The 21,449-nt window shown below is 38.8% G+C and overlaps 1 protein-coding gene across 4 annotated transcripts in view; it reads left to right on the forward strand.

Annotated features, from left to right (window-relative positions):
- Positions 1 to 3,584: 3,584 nt before the first annotated feature.
- Positions 3,585 to 21,449, forward strand: part of LOC144593727 (transcription factor AP-2-beta-like) — a 51,749-nt gene continuing 33,884 nt past the window's right edge. For 2 of the 4 annotated variants that reach the window (XM_078399716.1, XM_078399717.1), the window contains exons 1-3: positions 3,585 to 4,113; positions 8,756 to 9,205; positions 17,375 to 17,435. In XM_078399716.1, the coding sequence (XP_078255842.1) occupies positions 4,033 to 4,113; positions 8,756 to 9,205; positions 17,375 to 17,435 (592 nt within the window). In that variant the 5' untranslated portion in view covers positions 3,585 to 4,032. Of the gene's footprint in view, positions 4,114 to 7,281; positions 7,550 to 8,755; positions 9,206 to 17,374; positions 17,436 to 21,449 lie in introns of those variants that run through there. The other 2 variants (XM_078399718.1, XM_078399719.1) reach the window with 1 other exon arrangement.

The following is a 21,449-nucleotide window of genomic DNA, read 5'->3' on the forward strand; positions in this document are numbered from 1 at the left end:
TTGGCTTTGCAGTGGCCTCAGAGCTACACGGGCGCTAATCTACTTATGTGTGGTCATAAGGTAATAAGAGATAGGAGTGGAATTAGGCCGTTCGGCCCATCAAGTCTACTCCGCCATTCAATCATGGCTGATCTATCTCTTCCTCCTATCCCCATTCTCCAGCCTTCTCCTCATAACCTTCTGACACCTGTTGTGTTTATCATTCTCCAACTGAATTCACTTTGTAGCAATATAATTTACAATTGCACCAGACAAAATAAAATCGTACTTTATTTTTTTGTTGATTATGCTGAAACTATGAAATCAGCTAAGGTTATATGATGCGATTCAGATGTTTTAAAAATGCACAAAACCATTTCGTGGACAAAGACTACTTGCGTTTCCCCACAGACTCCACGCGATGGCACTGTTGTGAATAAATACAGGTATTAACTCTTTAAGATGGTCATGTTTTAGTTTACCTGGTGCCGCAGGTAAATGGAATTTAATTGACGTAAATGGAGATGAAAAATATAAATCCAGCTAAAAAATGTTTACGAAACACAAACGACAACAGATGAAATAACAAGGTTTTAGTTATATTTCAATATTTGAAAGTTTGTTTTGTATCAATCACTACTATTGCGCAAAGTCGCTATTTGAAATACTTTAACATTGACTTTGAAATGGCTTGGGTGAAAGATCAAGGTAGTTGTATTGGTAACGGGGTCAACAAAATAATGCAATGATAATATTGTACTTGCGTTTAAGTATTTCCTTTCTTACATTTTTGTGTGGACACTGTAAAAGACGTGAATCACCCAGCTCTGCAGCAAGCAAATTTCAGCTCAACTTTGTTGGGGGGTAATTTTGACAAGAGCACGCCAGTTATCCAGATTTGCAAACGCACATTACTTCTGCAAGACTGATTAAAAGATTCCTCTAATAATAACGTCTACTTTTTTATTTGGTCAGTTATGATATAACCCATCGAAATACGATCAGTGTCCAGATTAATGTCTTACATGCAATGTTTACGCAAGTCCATGATATCCGTATTGGTATCGCTGGACGATTCTTAACCCACTGTTAATATTATCAGCTGAAATAATTGTGTTATTTGGTTAAACACAATTTAGAAACGCGCTGAAACAAGTTATTATTTCCACGGGGTATTATTTCCGCGGGATATCTTCGGAGGAGAGGCGCGGACCTTCCTACTTATGATAACAACTGTGCCGATCAAAGTGGGAAAATATCAAATTATATTCATAGCGATATTTCTATCAATGTTATTTATTGTCCCAAGAGGGTAGGAGCAGTGAAGTGTCCTTTCACTGCACAATGAATGGCGCGTTTACATCCACTACCCGACAGAGGGCAGGACGACTACACATAATATTAACTGGTCCATCGTGTCTCTTCATCTCAAAGTCTGCATCGTCCCTTAAACCCTTTCTCAAGTTGCGCGGTTCGATAGCGCCAAAGTTACGCCAACAAAGTTTATTTTTAATGCTGTTACAATAGTAAAATCGTTTCACAATTGCAAAGAGTTCAGAAAAGAGTTGACGATGTATATTATGGGGAAGATATTTTCGAAAATTATTTGGATTTTCCAAGACATAAATTGAAATTTGAAATGAAAAGTACACCAGTTTATTTATTTGAGCAAGAGGACCGACCAGTACAATTCATGCCAATAATTAGGAAATTAAAACATATCTATTAATATCCATTACTAGGTTACACGTTTATAAACTGTACCATCACGCTTTAATGCATGTTGTAATGATGATCATAAGTAACAAAATCAGCAACAGAATTGGATTAATTTGTACAAACAAACGCTAAGACGACTTCCGAAACTTTGATTTGATCTTTGTTAAATTTCTTCCAAGCACAGTCTGGAGTTAGGGTTACCTTGTTTCGGTATATTCGATATTTGTCGTTACAGGGAAACATACCTGTTATTGGCATTATTGATGCAGGCAATAGCTCGGTCACTTCCACAATAACGTGCAATTCGATTTAAACGCTCTTTTGTGAGAAAAGATCAGCTGATAGAAACAGCTGTTGGGTTTATTGATGGCGCGGTGGAATCAGGCATAACCCCGGGCCCCGCTCACCCTCTCCGTTTCCAGTAAAATCATATCATCATTAAATGATCGCAAACCAGCCGTGACCAATCAATCAAATTCAGTTTCGATACATTTTTTAAACTTGCGAATTAGCTTTGCCAATTGCATGTTTTTCTTCTAAAATTGTAGTGCGTGAATTTTGATTTCTCGTTCAGAATAAAACAACTGATTCTGCAACAACCCATCTATCTATATATTCGCACAGCCATGAACCTACCTATATTTTTTCTGTTGTCCCAATCAGTCAATATATTGTAAACCGAGTTATTTCTATCTGTCGGCGTCTAACGGAAAAAGAATGACAACTTTGTATGGTCTGCAATTAAAATTTAGTTACTACGTAGTTTTGCGCAGATTTTGCAATCTACTTATGAGGATCTGTTTTGTTTTATTCTTCATGTTTATCCGAACGTTCCCCTATGGATAACGTGTATATCGGGAGAATAATAATGTATAACCGCATAGAAAACTGTGTTTACCTCGCATGTTATGTGCAGAAAGAAGGAAAAAATAATGTATGGCATAAATTGTTGCATTAAACTTTTATTTTTGTGACCACCAAAAGCGATAAAAAGGCAATACAAAATATTATTACATGTATTATACAAAATGGTGAGAAGTGAGAATACAACTCGTGTGATATTAACATTTCAGAAAATTGATTTCAAACTGGACATAAAGGAAACGTTGATTGGGACGATATTGGTCCCAATGTATTGTTATCTTCTTGAAAGTTGCAAACATAAAGCGCAAATCAATAGGATTGAGGGTGTACATGTGTATCTTTTCGGAAACAACTGTCCATTGTTACACCTTTTGTAAACCCCCAAAATTCTCAATCCATCATGAATTGGATATCTATTTCATAATCAACCCTTGAAAAAAAGTATCTAATTCCGTGTCATTAACCGCGTAGCTATTTGATTAGTAATCTGTGATCGAAGTATTGTGATGTGGGGGGGGGGGAGGGGGGAGAAGGGGGAGGGGGGGTGATAGGACGTGCGTGGATGGAGGGTGGGGGTCAAATCTGTTACCTACTTGGACAATCTGTTTATTTATTCATTAAGTAACCAAATGATTTTAATATAGGGAATTAATCTAAAAGTCAAGACGTAAAGTTATAAAATTGTTTCAACTCACCTCATACACGAATGATGTTATCTGTATATCTTCATGTTTTAAATGCAAATGCTTAATTTTCTTTGGTGGTGGACTCTGCCAAACTGAGAAACAATTGGGTCGAACTAAATCATTCAATGCACTCCAATTGTAAGTTTTACTGAGATGGTGTGCATCCAATGGGAGAGATAGATTGACGGAGAGGCAGGCGGAGGTGTGCCCTCTTATTGCACAGTGCAGGCATATATTTTATCTCTAAATGTTTCGGAAAGGTAGACATATAAATAGATAGAAAACTAAACCGACAGACAGATTCTACGTTTTGCATCACATAGACAGTTACAGGACTTCAAATCCACCGCATTGATGGGATTTTCATTACAAGTAAATCCCTTGCCTATAGTTTATTATTTGGGATTAGAGCTGAACTTTGAATGTTACTGTTGAGTTAATAAATGTGCCTGTGTGGTGCAGCGGCAGGAGTCTCGCCATACGGAGGGCTACAGCGTTTCACTTCGGATTGAGCTGCTCCCTCACCCCACCCACCCAACCCCAGTTAAACCCATCAGTGGAGAGGGAGGAAAGGGGGAGAGAGAAGGATAGGGGGAAAGAAAGAGCGAGCGAGCGAGCTAGAGGAGAGATAGATAGAGAGAGAGGTTGAGAGGGAGTGGGAGAGAGGGAGAGAGGGAGAGAGAGAGAGAGAGAGAGAGAGAGAGAGAGAGAGAGAGAGAGAGAGAGAGAGAGAGAATTAGAGAAGGAGAGAGAGAGAGAAAGCAGACAGCTGCTCTTCACATGAATGCACTCATCTTCTAAAGACCAGACTGCAAACATGCTCTGGAAACTTGTGGAAAATGTCAAATACGAGGACATCTACGAGGTGAGCAAACACGGAAATGGTTTATGTTTTATAGTTGAGCGAATTAATCGTATTTTGGAGTTCTGTCCGTCTTGATTGTTCGAACATGAGATGGGCAATGTATTGCATTCTCGATATGAAGCATTTATCATTAACGTCGTCAGATTGTTTGTCTCAACGGAATGTCAGATTCGCCTCTGTTACAAAGAGAATTTCTGTGTTTTCACAACACATAACATGTTAAAGGAAACATATTGTACACGTCGAATCGTGTTTGCGAATGGACGATTACAGCTTTTTTTGTGCGATTTTCGTTAATGTGGCGATTTTATAGACATCTGCTAGGTTTTGCTTATCTACCGACTGGAAAGGCAACTTGAAAAAAAAGATTGTTATATTCCGATGTCGAGCCGTTATTATAATGTAATTGCTGCCAAATTATAAAGTGTATTTTTAGATACAGCTTCGGAGGTCGTATGTGCTCAGTGTTGGTGCCTGCAGCCGATGAAGTGAGACGGTGTCAGGCGAGGAATTGCGAGAGGTCACGTTCAGTGAGCGAGTAATTCTAGAAGCTGGTTAATGTTTAAAACAAAAGTTGTAGTTCGCACTTTTTTTCGCATTGGAGTACTTTAATTTGTAGAAAGAATTTACAGAAATATGATACGTGTAAAGCGGTGAACGGGAAATGAAGAGAAACTGGAGATTAATATTGTCAGTTGTGCTTAGAGCCAAGTCCAAAATTTGCCATTGTGAGAAACAGAAGGGGTGTCAACGCTTTTATATGGAGCTTGCACTGACTAAAAGTTAAGGCAAATAGCACGCGTTTGAAAAAAGGGTTTATAATATGGTCCTGGAGTGGTCTGTTGAATGAAATGAATAGGATAACAATATATAAAGAGCCCAGAAAATGGCTTATACAGGCTGATGAATTGCTGCCAACGTTTCGCTTTCAGACACTTTAGAGCGGCCCGGCGGGTAACCGCCCTCTATAGAGCCACAAATGTCTCCGCTCTCAAGGCACTCGTCAGGCCAATTATCAGCCGAAAGCTGGAAAAATCCAGGACATTTCCTTCAGAATTACAATACAAAGCAGCGTAAATCAATTTAGCTTTATCGCCTATGCTCACTCCATCCTTTATTAGAAAGAGACGATGGTAACTTTTGTCTAGAACTGCGCAGCATCGGCGAAGATAAGATATTATTCAAAGTCTGTAGTGAACGCCGAAGTCTTCCTTTAGCAGTTTCTTTTAAAGGAGTAACCAAACCCCACCCACCATTGACTTATATATAATGTTATATCCTGTCATTTTAATTATCAAAGGTATGTGAGGATGAGAACATATTTCCAGATTTTGTTTAACGCTATACAGTTAAGATGTCGAAACTGTTTAATGATTCGCACATAATTAGATTGTCAAATACATTAAAGCAGTTTAGCATTGAATGCAGACTAACACTGTACACTTTTATCATCAGGAATAATTTAGTTCATTTAAATAACAATTTATGTTTGACCTAGCTTTTCGTGCTGATAAAGATAACTTATCAAATTATCTCCCTCAATTCAGTTGAAATGAAAAATCCACTCTGGGCTCTAATTGTTCAAAACCTTTAATTGTAAACTCCAACTTAAAATTCAAAGTAAGACTTTGTTACTTGTCCCCAATGCACCACGCCAATGATCAGTAAGGGAACATCGGTGCGTTTGGGCACATACAGCGTTCACTGAGAAAAATCCCAGTCATTTTGGATTCACTATCAGTGGAATGGTCGGAACTCGCTGGGTTTGCAGGGACGGGTCGGGGCAATTGATATCAGGAGAAGGGGTTGAATTTTTTTTATAAACAGAAAGAGCGGAGAAGCCAGTCCAACGGGTTTGACATAACCCGGAACAAGTCGCGCACAGCATCACGCCCCCCACACACAAAAAACACCCGAACTAACCCCTCTGTCTTACACCAGCTCTGTAAACTTGATGGGTCTTTACAGAAACCCTTGTAAATGTTTTACAGCTGGCGGCAGGAAAGGAGGACTTTATTAAAAAATAAGTTAGATAACAGAGGGGACCGTGAGGACCAAATTTGCAACGCCTTCCACCATGGGCTATGATAACAAAGAAAGCTTTTGGCGGTAGATTCTTCCAAAAGCAATTTGCAAAATGCCTGGCGTCTCCCACTCACATATTGGCTTTGAGTCCTCGAAATTCCACGCAGTTTATTTTACGCTCAGAACACATACTCTATTAAAAAGAGATCGGAGGCAGGCAATAACCTTTATAGTCTGTCAACCTACGAAAGGATTGTTTTCGTTTAAGCCTGTTTGTTTCACTCTTTAATTTTCGGTGCAGCGTCACGTGACAGGTCTTGTGAAACATTCAAGATGCAAGACGTAGTTTATTTAAGCAAATCTCTGGTAAGATCGACTTCTCGTTGCCAAAGGGACAAGTTGGAATCGATCTTATCAGGGCTGGCATTCTCTGATATTATGCATTGCTTTTAACACAGTTGACTTGAATTGGTGACTTGTTTTAATGAGATAACACCATTATTCAGTTTTCATGTCCCACCAGATTACGTTTATAACATCTGATGCTTTAAAACTGAAGTACTAATGCCCCGATAAGAAATGTTCCATCGCAATAAAGTGCACATGTTTCTGGTTCTATCGATACTGACAACAAAACAGTTCCGACAAAAGTTGCGTAACAAGGGCGTTGTAAAATTACACTGTTGCGTGTTAGTTTTTTATGGAAATGTGTTTAAAAAAAAATCTTAATATTTGCATGGTGAATGACATTAGAGGGCATTTACGTACAAACGCCCCGAAAGGTTGGGTTATGTTAAAGAGGCCGCTGAGCACACGGAGTTTTAAACGAAGCAAGGGCTTAGCCGAGTGTCCTGCTTCTTTAAGAAAGCCCATTCTCTGATCTGACTGAACTACCTGACTACGATCTTTTGGTCGTCTGGCTGTATTTCGACAAAACTTTTTTTTTCTTGCTGTCCAAAAGTCTGGCCACGGTGTTACCAGTAACACCCACCACCACCACCCCTCCCCCCACCCCTTGTCTGATTACATCCAGTAATTCTCGTCTGAATGAACGTCATCTACAATAGTAGGGGAGCGCTGGCTGGCCGCTTCACGCTCGATTTGCCACCATTCCTCCTTTAAGTATTCGTGTAATATTAATAGTCATGAATATCAATTATTATGAGGCGGTATAGAGTGGCAGAGAGGGATGTGAACAGTTACCATCTTGCCTTGGAGTGGGGAGCACCGGTTGTGAAGTTGGAGTTAAAAAAATCTACAGTATTTGTCCTTTTTTGAGCGATTTTGATGGATATAGTGTTGGAGATACTTCGGGAAATCGGGCGTCTCTCCCTGCAGTCTCCCTGCGCTTCTGTTTGATTGTCTGTGATCAGATTTACTACAGATGTTAGTCCACACTTACACAGCTATGGTGAGTTTGATCAGTGCTCGATACAATCCCATTTCGCCCCAAACGCCGGTGGCTTTATAATTTAGTCGGTAATTGCAGGCTCTTTCCCTCTTGTTTGCACTGTTATCTAATCGGGTTTAGGTTGTCGCGTCACTTGGCGAAAACTTTCAACTGCGCTCCATAGCTTTTGGCGATTTGAGGGTTTGGTTAAATATGTTGTTAAGTTTACTTGACATTCGACTTCGAATCCTGGCTGTTTGTTTCTGTTATGGTCGAGGCGACTTTCCCGACACAGTTGCATTATTCGCCTTCACTGAATTTCGTAATTGTGCATTTCCTTCCGACAATCCCTTGATTTTAGATCTTTTTACGTGTCACGCGTGTTAAAACCCACCCGTGCCTTTATATTTCTTAATGTCTGAACTTACATGTGGCGAGTCTTTGTGGGGCTGTTTGTATGTTGAGATGTACGACTAACTTCAATTTACATTGTTTCATGTTCATTGTATTATAACGTTTACTGGTGTATTATGAAGCTCCTTGTTCCCCTTGTATCGGTTACCAACAAATGCGCCGCCGCAACGGGTACCTTTATCATTATTTATATTTAAAGATTTGTTTGGATTTGATGTTTACGAGGATATGATGACTCCCATCATACCCAGATTCCTCGTGTTAAATGTACAAATCCAGATGAACCTATGAAGCGATACCTAAAATCCGAAATCTGAAATTGAGGCTATTTGAGATGATGTTAATACTTACGGTTTATTTTCTTCCCCTTGTTATAGCTTACGTTTATTGTTGTCAGGATCTTGAGCATTTTCATACATTTTTGTTTCCGTCTTGTTCCGTTTGACGTGCATTTGATTTGACTTGACAAAGCATTGCTTGCATTGTTAATATTTTTGATCATTTATTAAACGTTTAGATAATATTTAAGTGGGAAGGAGGGAAGATAGTACGTTATTGCCTTCAATCACAGTGCGCTGTGGTGGAAATTTGTTATTTTTTATGTAGTTGTGTGTCTTGTTGCTTATTTGGCATGACTGTATGGCAAACCAAATTCCTTATATGTTTTTACATATTTGGCTAATAAATGAATTACAATTTTCTTTGCTCCCCTATACATTCACTGTCTTGTTTATTTTCGTGTGCAGAGAATGCAGCATAAATGTGTCATATTAAACAGTATTTGGACTAAACCCTGCTGTTCCTTCTTTGCAGGACCGACACGATGGAGTTAACAGCCACAGTTCGAGGCTGTCCCAACTCGGGTCGGTCTCCCAGGGACATTATTCCACCGCTCCGCCGCTTTCTCACACCCCAACGTCGGACTTCCAACCACCTTATTTCCCTCCACCTTACCAACCTCTTCCATATCACCAGAGCCAGGATCCTTATACACACGTCAACGACCCCTACTCCCTGAACGCCCTACACCAACCCCAACAGCATCCCTGGCAGCAAAGGCAGCGGCAGGACGTGGGTGCAGAACCCAGCCTTTTACACCAGCCCAGGGTTCTGCCCCAGATCACAGGGCTGGACCATCGCCGGGATTACCCCGGCGTGCGACGGCCAGACGTGCTTGTCCACTCTGCTCATGGACTGGATTCGGGAATGGGAGACAGTCTATCTCTACATGGAATCAGCCATCAAGGGATGGAAGAAATCCAGGTGAGTCTGCTCATATTTGAATTGGAATTCTAATGCAAATGCAGCTTTTAGTGTCGCTTCTATTGTAACGTTGCACGTCATTTATCTGGAGAGTAACCTGATGTTTGTAGTTAATATTAAAGCAGTAGTTCAAGTATTTCGTCATCTTTGATTTGCAATATTCCGAATATTAGCAGGAAGAATGCAAATTTCAGTGGAGCAACGGAACCTGAGGAGGTAGAAACACAGTAAAAATAGGTCAATCTATAGACTTTATATGTTTATTTTAACCAACAAAAGAGTCATCGGTATAACTTTGGTCAACAAAGTTTTATTTTACATTGCATTGATTTATTCTGACGAAGTCTGGCTCCTGTGGGAAAGCGGCCCATAGAGACTAGCAAGAGGTGCAAATGATCAGCTATCGTTTGGCAATCTATACTTCGGAGCATATATATCTTCAGCTATTAGCACAAAATCTGTTTCTGTTAAATAAATATACTGTCGGCCAGAAAATTGCTTATCAGAACTGCCCCCCAGAGAGGAAATCATATTGGATAATGAATGATAGTGCTTCAAAACACTATTTTCTGGTGTGCGTGGAACGACTTACTGCATCTAATCCATTTGAATTGTTATCTCAATTTATTTTGCTAAATCAATTTCATAGATAAATAAATGTAATAACATCGTAGTTGTTAGTTAGATGAGATGAAATCGGATGCAGACTTAGAGCCTGTGTGAAATTAGAAAACTTCAAAACTCGTGCCATACTTATAATGGGAGGTGGGGTGTGGAAAGAAGGGGCGTTTACTGACCACACAAAGTAAGAACTACTGGACTTCCTCTAGTTTAATAGTAATTAGGGGTAGCATTAGGGGAACGGTACAGAGTGCTCGTTGTCGCAATCATCTTATGGGATTTGAGTAAATTATTGTTACTGCATTGCCAATACTCTTTAAGTGTACACGTGTGTGGAATTTGGGAATTATGAGGGGTATGAAGGTAACGGTTAGAAAATCACGAATTTGATGACCCTGAAAATCAGTATATTTTCCATGAAAAGATGCTGATTAACTACAGTGTCCCGATAAAATACTGGTCTTTCTCAATGGCGATCTATTTGTGTGTGAATAGTCATCAAGCACTGAGGATTGATACAATTGTTACTGATGTACCTGAATTGAAACATACCATTACCGCAGAAGCTATTGGAGCCAATATTTTCTTAATTCACTTAAATAAGCACATTTCAAAATAAAACAGTTTGAATAAAAAAGTACCATCTCTTAATTAAATATGGCCGCTATGGCTAGCAACTCTGCTCTCTCTATGATGATCGTTTGTGTAGCGTCTCTTTTATTTCAGGCAAGTTTAATACTAAGGAAAACTACGCACATTGAATTATTAATTTGCAATTAGTAAATGCAAGTGTGAACACCTTTGTTATTCCTGTCTGTTGAACACAAACATGGTTTACAGCACCCTTTCCAACAATCCCTTGTAGTACTGTGCGGATCTTTGAATTGGCTTGGATGTTTGGTTTTGATTCGCTCTTTTATTAAGTAACAGTCCTGTTATAGTTTTAGTGGTTTGTTCATTCTTGTAAATCTTGCAGATCTGGATTTTGGACGCATTCAATTCCGAATCAATTCACCAAATTAATCTTCCTTTTTTGTTCAAGCTAGATAAACTTATTTCAATTAACTAAATTGTAAATAATCGAACATGAACACATTATTTTACAAAGTGATTAACGCTGCAATTGGTGTGAGTCCTAGTTATAATGTGGTTCCCGGTGCCTTAGATATGTATTTCCATTTTAATTGGCATTTTTTAGAAGGCGAAATGGCAATCACGGATTGAATGTTGTGCTGATTTATGCAACAAAAAAAAAAAAATATATATATATATATTATCGCTTCCAAATGTTCACAGGGGACAAGTTTCAGGTCGTTTTGGACATCTGTCCTTCTGTAGCTCGTTCATTTGGTAGCTGCTACCGTCTGAACAAATGAGGCGTTGATGTAGATTTATTGATAGCTACATCACTTATTGTATTGCTGTCTTCCCCGTGAAATGTTTTGTACGCGTGTTCGACTACGCTTTTCAGCAGGGGGGACTACATTACTCCAGCCAGGCTTAGAGCTAGACACTTTAACCACAGAAGGGCTATCATTTAAGCATGCATTTGTTCATTCACGGCTATTGTAATGTGCGCGCGTTATTTTGTCATAACTGTGATTATTTTTGCAAATTTAAAATTGTGCGTCGAGGATGGGACCACATTAACGTCGCGGTACCCTTTCTATACTTACCATATTATTTTGCGATTTCAACTCAAGACGAATGGCGTCAGTCATGAATTTAATCGGATAGTGCCACAATGATACATGCACATATATCTGTCATCAAGATTTTAATGTGATTCTTTTTGATTGTAAGATGATATTCTGTTGTACAAGCACCAAGCCTCAGAGCACTAGTAATATCATTCACTATGTTGCCAAAGTCGATTCATCACCCAAAATATATATTTGCAGTTAAAATTGTATTTGTTATTCCAGAACCGGCCCGTGAGATTGTAGCCAATGTGCATAGAATGGCAGGTCACATTTTATATGTTCAGTCGAATTAAGTGTTTGTTCTATAGCTCAGAATTGTTTCGAAATGAATGTATAACAGACAATTAACTTAAGCGTCCAACCGGCATACGGAAGTGACAGTAATAACTTCCACGCCACCTTGAAACATTAAATATATAGACAGTGGAACATTACTTGGTCACCCAGTTTTAAAACTTAACAAATAAAAAGTCAATAAATAAAATAATGATTAGAATAACTGCAAATAATCAAGGACTTTTAATTTTTTTACTGTACTTTGGATGTCACTCCTAATTTCCTCTTAAAATGACCAACAGCCAGATTAGGTTTTCTTGGAATTGAGATAGTCTCAATTGCAAAAACGGTCAGATTTCTGCACCATGGTTCACATTTTTGAAACAATATTGCGAAACAAAGAAAAACGTAGCGATTGCACGGAAACACGATGCGTTTGGAGTACCGTTCGACATTTATCATCACCTAAATTGCTCCAAATAAAACGGAATTATCTTGGATAATTATTAAAGCGAATAGTGGATCATGTCTGCATAATAGTGCAATAGTGCAGCTGATAGCGCCAGGAACGCCTCTCATCAAGAATCCATCCTTGCATTGTGCAAACATAGGCTTTCTTTTTTTAGTGAGTAGGCATCTAATCAAAAAGAGAAACCCGAAGGTTTTTTTACGTCGCCGTCTTGGAATTATCTCCTGAACTATTTTGCTGATTTTTACAAATTAAAATGAAAGCATGCATGATTATCTGGTGCAAATGAGATTTCTTAAAGTATAATTATTTCGGCACAAATGCCCAATAACTTAATCGCGCCTCTAAATTGTCCATACATTTGGATTTAGATTTTACTTGTCCAAAAATTTGGATTTAGATTCCACGTAATATTTGGCGACGCATTATAAATTCGAGCTAAATTCATTTAAAATATTATCAATATTTCTGCTTCTATCCACAGACTATTAATACAATTCAACTAACATAATCGCACTTAAATAATTCGAGTATATGTTGTCTGATACATTAGAAAAGCGAAGCATAAAGTTTAATATGGATGATTTCAATGAAGAGTTTGCATTTGATTAAACTAAACGCTATTTTGCATTAAAGTTTAAAAAAATTGAAGAAAAAAAATGAATTCGATAAGATTGAAAATGAAAATAAAATGAAAGCACGTTTTGCAGAATGGTTTCGAACCTATCCATGAACAGTTACGTGCTTCATCTCTTTGCTTCCCTGTATACATTCTGAAGCCAGGTGAGAATAGTATCTCCACTGGTAAACAATTTAACCGTCCAGAGCATTGCATTCTTGAAGCCAACACGCCTTCCCCCATTGCAACACCCACTCGCCACCGCTCACCCACCCCCATTGCAGCACCCACTCGCTACCGCTCACCCAACCCCATTGCAACACCCACTCGCCACCGCTCACCCACCCCCATTGCAGCACCCACTCGCCACCGCTCACCCACCCCCATTGCAACACCCACTCGCCACCACTCACCCAACCCCATTACCCCCCTCCCGCGACACTCACACATACACACACACACACACACACATCCCACAAGAAGAGGTAATCTAGCCGACCTATACCCATCCAAATAAAATGCGGAAAACCGGAGTTTAAATAAAATGCTATTTCGTATCATTTTGCGGCATTTCCTGTTCAGCAAAGATATCTTAGGCGAGTGAATACTAACAAACTACACCTTGGCCATCCCCCAAAGACCCAAGCTGGGCCGAGGTGCTTATGAGATAGAATTTACCATCAAAAATATAGTTTCCGTTATCAGAACCCGCTGAAAAGGGTAAATAATAAACGGTGCACGCACTAAGCGGCCCTCTAATCTTCGAGTCTTTAGGAAAGTTTACAGGTTTCGCAACTGTTTGGGTTTTTCCCCCGGATGCAATGGCTGGTTTGATTTTCGTCACCATTTGCGGTGCCAAGAAAACAAAATGACGAAATGCAACCTCTTCCTTTAAAAAAAACTCAAATATGCCAACGTCGGCATTTTGTAAATTAAAATTTTGATTAAAGACCAAAGATGAAGGGGTCGACATTTTGTTGACAAAGTTGAGTTATTTAGGTTACAAAGATTTTACCGTCAAATACTTGTTACTACTTCGAACTTTGGATTATTTGGTTAATTGAAAATGAAAACAACACTAAAGTCTGTCAGAATTAATCATAATTCGGCGAATAGATTTTTACCCAGGAGGAGAAACGGGAGGAAAGTGATTGATGTTTACTTGGTTCATTTACCATGATCCCCAACGATGCATTTCGCCCTTATGATCGAGTTCCTTCTAATTTAGCAGTGGGTATTTTTCGATAATCATCCATTTCTTTCAATATCAGACTTTATATTGGAACAATTAGTTGTCATTTTTTTTAAATTAAGGACCAATTGAGAGAAACATTAAAAGGAAGAATATAACTTATATTTCGATTTACAAAAAATACCAGAAAGATAATATCCGCAAGATAAACACAGTGGTAATTTTTTAAGGGTCAGTGGCAGTTTTTTAATATGAACAAAGGGGAATGAACTTTAACCAAATAAGCAGTTCTTGCCCTAGGCTGAGGAATGATGTTGAATTTTCTACCATTGAGTGTTGCAAGCGAGCGAGATCTCATTGTCCCCCAATGATCACAGATAGTTCCTGAATCAATTCCTTGTCCCAGTTTTTATACCTCCGCCAGCAAAACTGTCACAAGTCTCGCTATGATAATACTCCGCGTTTCAAAGTAATTTCTCGCTATGGCGATTAATATATATGACAAAATCCACCGTGTGGACGCATCTCTTCCACATATCACTTCAGTGCATATTCGTGCAGAAGGTCTAACTCCCGTGATACTCGCATCGTGTAGATTGTATCTGGCGGAATGTAATCCAGCCTGGTAAACATTGCCAATCCTTTCATCTGCACCGCTCTGCGTTTAAATTACAATAGCCGGATTAAATATGACACAGAGCTTTGTTTTTAACAACAGTAACTCTCCTTTCGAGTCACCTGTGGACCTGCACAAATAAACAACGTATTTCGTAACCAGGCAGGCATTTGCGCAACGTGTCACGAACAAATGCCTTGCATTACAAGAACCGTGATTTTAAATTGCCGTTTATGTGTGAAAATCCTGGGCTATGTCGGATGAGATGTATTGTATGATATTTATGGAAATACTTCTTGCCCTCGCCTGCCGCACCCACCAAGCGGTTGTAACGACCTTGCTTCTAAATCGAATCAGGATCTGGGTAATTGTAGACATAAGATATTAACACGCCACCTAGGAAATGGGCCATTCTGGCTTCAAGGATACAAGCCTACTTTTAATTTGAAAGCGAGTAATTTGAAATGTAGAGGGGGCGCCATTGCAGGCACGGCGTAAAAGGGAAAGCAGACAATAAAAATTAGACCAAATGCAAGGAGGATACGTTCAGTAAACTGTTTGTAAACGTGCACGCGTTCCCTTTTGCAATTTGTTAAAATCCCGCTGTTCGCATTCCTTTAAAGCAAAGACTCTGGTAATTAAAAGTGTGAGTTGTTTTTCCCTCATTTCCGCATGCATTTCTAATTAAATCTTTATGATACTCTCTGTGACTATTAACTGCCAACATGCTGCGTGAATATCCTCTACAAAAACCCAGCAGGCGGTGATAATTAGATAGAAAATCAAAGTAGACCTTTCTCATTAGCTACACAAACTTCTCCTGAACATTTTGCTGAAGTGGTTTACTCCAAAGCTCATCTCAAAATATTTTTCCCCCAAAATTATTGCCCGAAGGAAACACGCGCATCTTAAGTGATAAAAAAAATATTACTGATTGAATGCATGCATGATAATTCACTTTTCAATCTATTAAGAGCTAACATTAGTGAGTCCAGCTACTCTGAATTCGATGCCGTGATATTTCATTTCACTATGTGTGCTATCACCCCGTTGCCTATTGTCCATAACAGACTAAAGCACGTGTCTAGGAGACACGTGGACATTGCCCCACGCTTTGTTAACGTTGCTTCCACCACCATGTAATAATAAATCGCATGCATTCAACTTAAAATATATGTTGGAAAACAATTTTTTATATGTACCAATGTAAAATATGTAGTTAGTTTTGCAGATTAAAAATTAGAAATTCTATTAAATATTAGAAATTGGATCATCAACGTCGCAACCGTAAACGTTAAAAAAAACATGTAATAAGGTGTAACATTAAAGACATGTTGAGTAATGCAAAACATTAGCATGAAGTTTGAAGGATTAGTAAAATGATAAAGCAGCGCTTCCTTAAATTATCTCAAATCTTTCGGAAGGAATTAAATGTTTCCCAAATTCTTAAACTCCAGTGTATGAAATTTGTTTTTCGTTTGATTCTGGTAGACGATGGGGATTATCACTCTGGGATTTTATTTTGTTAATGTAGATGATGGTTGTTGATGGAGCATGGCTTTTAGCTCAAGCAAACCTGAGGTACATTCCAAAATTGGAATTCCTGTAAAACCTTGGATAAAAGCAATTACGCGAGACATCTATGATTATTTGAAGAACATACAAGAGCTAAATCCTCGGAGGGTTACATATTACTTATTTTGTTTAACCAATGTAGATGTAAATAACCAAAACAGAAACAAAGCTAATCATTTAAGAAATAATCGTGCGTGTCGTATGGCATTAACCGTCTGACGCTAAGGGTCAGATTATCACACGCATCTGAACACAAGAACACCTAATAAGCTTTAGCAGTTGCACGATCACGATTTAATTAAAGATGTGGCAAGATTTTGTTCTGCCTTGTTCTAAATGGGTCAATATAGCATAACGTAATTTCCAAACTCTAGTCTCTAGATGAGTGAATTTCTCCAAAAACTAATTCAAGGAAGGGTAAGTGCGTTTTTTTCTCAACATGATCAACTGAAGGTTCATTGCTGGCAAACGTTGCAGTAATTTATGTTCCTGTTGAGAAAAAAATATATATATCATACATCTCCTAGAATATATTTACTTCAATGAAGAATTAACATTTTAATTGGTTACTCGTTTAGTCAGTAACATTTGCTTTAGAAAAATGACAGTGTGTTTATTAATGATACTATTACATAATTATCTAATCAGAGGTGCTCACATGTGCTATTTTATTAAGCATGTATTCATACGTATTATTGTATAATGCATTGAATATATAGATGTTATTGCACACATATTTGCACAGCAATATATATCTGGGTAAATTTGCCACGAGGTAAAATATGTTAAATTCGATTACATAGCTGTACATTTTAAACAAATATATGCTTTTGTTCATGAATTTGTTCGGTATGTTCTCCGCGATAACAACAAAAAGAGCTTGGGTCCCAGATGTTAGGCCGCTTATTTTCTGATAATATGTAATTTTGGAGAATTTGATTTCCTCCGGTAATTTCGTTTTAGAATAATAAACCCTCAAACAGGTAATATAAATGGAAAATACAGATAGTCGATTTCAGTTGAGCTTGATTTATATACATGACTGTCTAATATCAAGTTAATTTGAATAGTGATATGACCTTTTTTATATATTAACAGGCTTTGGATGACACGGGTACCACTGGCATGAGTTTATTGGACCAATCCGTCATTAAAAAGGGTATGGAATATAAAACACGAGTTAAAATGCATGGTTAAGTTGTTAAGTCAATATTTTGTATTCCAATAACCATGTAGAATGAACCTTCTTAGCTATATATGTGTAACCTAATATCGACAGTGTCTATTAAATTAATTGATTTTAGAACCATCGCAACAGTACCACATTTTAGATTGGCTAATTGTGCTCATATTCACTGAAACAAACCACATTCGCTTCCTTTATTTAGTAAGTTGTATATCAAATATATTTTTCTGGGTCTAGAGAACAGAGAGAAATTGTAGATTTTCATTCCATGCGGTAATAACGCATAATGCACTGACGTGTTCGTGTCCAGCCCTTTCTTAGATGGAATTAGATGAGAAGATTTATCTTAATTTTAGGGCAACATTTCTTGATGAACCAACACGTAGCAGTTTATGGGTATCATAAAACAACACGTTGTTTATAAATTGTATAGTTCATTTCCAGATATAATATTGAGACTTTATGGAGTTTTATGTTACAAAGAAACCTCAGTTTGGAAATGAAACATATAACAGAGGTTCATATTAGCTGATAGGTGAATTGGTGAATGGGTAGTTGAATCGATGGCAGACTAGATGCTAGAAAGGATTGGATTGCAAATGAGAAGAATTGACAGTCAGGGAGATGACGGATGGACATTCATTAGACAAAATTATCTAAATTTTCATCAGTAACTATCAAAATAAGTCCGCAATAAAGTTTAACTGAAAATCCCGTTGGCCAAAACTGATCTTTTCAGAGCACACGAAAAATGTACGTAACGTTTGAATGCAACGTAATAAACATAGAAAATAGGTGCTGGAGGAGGCCATTTGGTCCTTCGAGCCAGCACCGGCCAATAAAGAAAATTGGTATTTTTGGCTCTCGTCCAATATTGGACGATAGCCAAAAATATCAGTTTTATTTATTGGCGATATAAAAAAAAAATTGAACTTGATGTTTAAACTCGCGTTTGGCACTTTACAGCTTGCGACAACATTGGCCCTTTTTGGGGGAAGGGGGTCGGTCACCTGGTCATGTATAAGCCTGGCATTACAATGCTACAGACGACTTTGGTGCTGCAACTTTTCGTAGCATTGTAACCAGAAGAAAGACATTCGCATTTAACTCGAAAGCATCAACTTGCCTTGTTTGGGGTTGTTGACAGGACGATGTTAGGCAAGCCGTATTTGGGGAGGGACTGGCTACGGTATGATTGTAATGTGTTTTGTTTCATCCTGCTGTCAAAGTTCAGTCGATTGGTGGTTTGCTCTGCTTACTTTGATGGTATCATGATCTCAGCATTGTATTTTTTCTCTCTGCTGGCAGGTTTTCTGTGTATGAGGTTACTGGGCCATAGTTTTCTTGGTTGCATTCACGTCGGAGTTATGTTCTCATGTGTTTCTCATAACTTGTGTTCGGATCCCCTGAGCCATGCCAGGCTGGTTTCCTGCACAATATTACCAGCAGAGTCGTGCTTCCGTTCGCACGCACCTCCCATTTGGGTTTTTTTTTGTCTCGGGGTCTGTGTGTGGTAACCTGTGCTAAAGTGTTGTGATTGTTCTGGCATTCTCTGCACCTTGCTATCTCAGAGCAAGCTCCGTGAACCATGTACAGGCCAACTTTCTAGTTTCTCCACGTCTGACTGATCAGCCTACTCCAATCTCCGTCAGCAAGTTAAAAATACACACATAGGCACACGCACCCACAACCAAAGGAGACACAAATATGCACGCTCTCAGTTGTAACATCACCGGGTGAATATAAACCCCATTTCCGCTCCGGCCGCCTAAACTCTTTTCAAAGCTGCAATTTCCGCTGAGTTTGAATTCGATGTGATTGAGCGCATTTTATTCAGACAAATACTCACTGCAAGTGTTCAAAGATGATGCCAAATTTTAAAACCGTGACTGACCACTGATTCAAGAGTCAAGAGTCAAGAGTGTTTAAAGCCATATGTACCGATCAACGGAGTAATGAAATTGTTACTCGCAGCAGCATGCCGGCCTGTAAACACAATACTCATTAAAAAACTTCTTTAAACATAATTACTTGATTAATTAATTAATTAAAAACACACATTTAGTGTTAAAGCCCGAAGTCCTCCGTGCAACCAAGGCAGTTCATAGTTCGGTTAGTGTTTGATATTCAAGAGCCTGATGGTTGTAGGGAAGAAGCTATTCTTGAACCTGGTGGTCACAGTTTCCAGACTCCTAAACTTTCTCCCCAATGGTCGGAGTGAAATCACAGCGTCGCCAGCCAGAGTGGTGTGAGTCTTTGAAGATGTTGGCTGCCCTTTTTGTAGCAGCGCCTCCCATAGATCCCCTCAATAGAGACGCTGCAATCTTTTGCTGGTCGCAAACTTTAGAATAAAAACATGCACTTGAATGAAACTTCGTGATTTGGGACTTAAATTGGATGGTAACTCCTCCGGTCACAGGGTTTAGAATCACCACTTCAACAGAATGAAAGTAAATAGAATAAAGTGCCCCGTATAACAAAAATACTTTTCGAACAGTATCCATTACAATGACTAAACTATAAAACAGATTTTTAAAAAGATGTATGTAACGCGACCCCCACCCCCCCTTCCTAAAGTCTGACTAATTTTTCATAAAAGAAACTGCGATCTGTACCTCAGCCTAAAACTGACGCAGATAAGTAACGACACGGCAACAGCTGCGAGTTATTACAGCTACTGAGTTCTCCCAGAGTTATCTTTCCATGTACCATTAACTTTCTTCAGAAGTACAGGCCATTACCAGTCAAATAATTTAGCCCTTGACACGTTTTGTAACCATTTTCTGTAACGACAACGTCCTTAACCAAAAATTACCTTTTAAAACAAAATTACAAGAAGGGCAACCGAGTATATTTACCGAAGAAGTAGCTTCTAAAGATTGGGAGGAAGATGAGCAAACTGTCAGGTAAAGGCCACGGAGTAATTGTAGCTCGGAGTGAACAAAGTACTTGCAAAATATCGCAAACTTCACACTAATAGATTATTCACAAACATTATACTTTATAACACTACCTCCTGAATTAGTTAGTGTTCGTGAGAATATCTCAAGCTATGGGAAGATCTAACCAATATTTGTAGCAATTTCCAAAAGTCTCCCAGCAAAACGGCGAAACACGCTGGACTGGCGATATTGCACACTCTAGCTTTAGGTCACTTCAATCTGCGGCGAGCAAAGAGGAAAGTTATTTTTTACATGAGTAAATCTTTGGATGGGGACTGTTCGTCTCCGTATCGGGAAGTCTTCACCGTCTTCCCCATTCGGATTGAGCAGTGATTATATGTGAAATATTGGCAAAACAAAACGCGTTGGAGGTAAAGATAGTTTCACCGGTACCTGGTAGTAAAGGTAACGTTCACACGACAGGGTCGTGGAAATTGCGATAGAAAATCAGAAACAGAATAACAGAAATGGAGGACGCAAAAAGAAGCCACTCGGCCCATCGGGTCCTTGGTTGTCACTAAAGCTACCCAGACGAACCCAATTTTTCAGCACTTTGTCCCAGTAATCCCGCAGCAGTGAGTGTCACAAAGATAAGAGGGCAATAACATGAAGGTATTGATTGCGTGCAATTCAAGGATAACAACATTGAATAGTTTATATTTCAAGTTTGGACAACATTAAGAGAATGCGTATTTGCGTAAACATAGTTTCCCCACGGTGCCCCCGTTTAGTCTTACACAAATTCTGCTTGATTATATTATCAACATTTCAAGAAAGCTACTCTTGCATGTAAACTCTGTTTATAATCAGTGAAGAAATGTATGTTTTTCATTCAATAAGAACTAGTTCAATCATGTGCGTGGTAGGGCTCTCCTTCAAGAGTCAAGAGTCAAGAGTGTTTTATTGTCATATGTCCCAGACAGAACAATGAAATTCAAGTCCGATTTTAGTTTGGTGGATCGTGTGAAACTTTTGTAAGGCCGCTAGGAGAGAAGGCAAGATCAAATGGAATCCTCGCTTAAAATAAGACGTCCCGGTGCGGTGC

The sequence above is a fragment of the Rhinoraja longicauda genome, chromosome 5 (assembly GCF_053455715.1).
Source record: "Rhinoraja longicauda isolate Sanriku21f chromosome 5, sRhiLon1.1, whole genome shotgun sequence".
Lineage (NCBI taxonomy): Eukaryota > Metazoa > Chordata > Chondrichthyes > Rajiformes > Arhynchobatidae > Rhinoraja > Rhinoraja longicauda.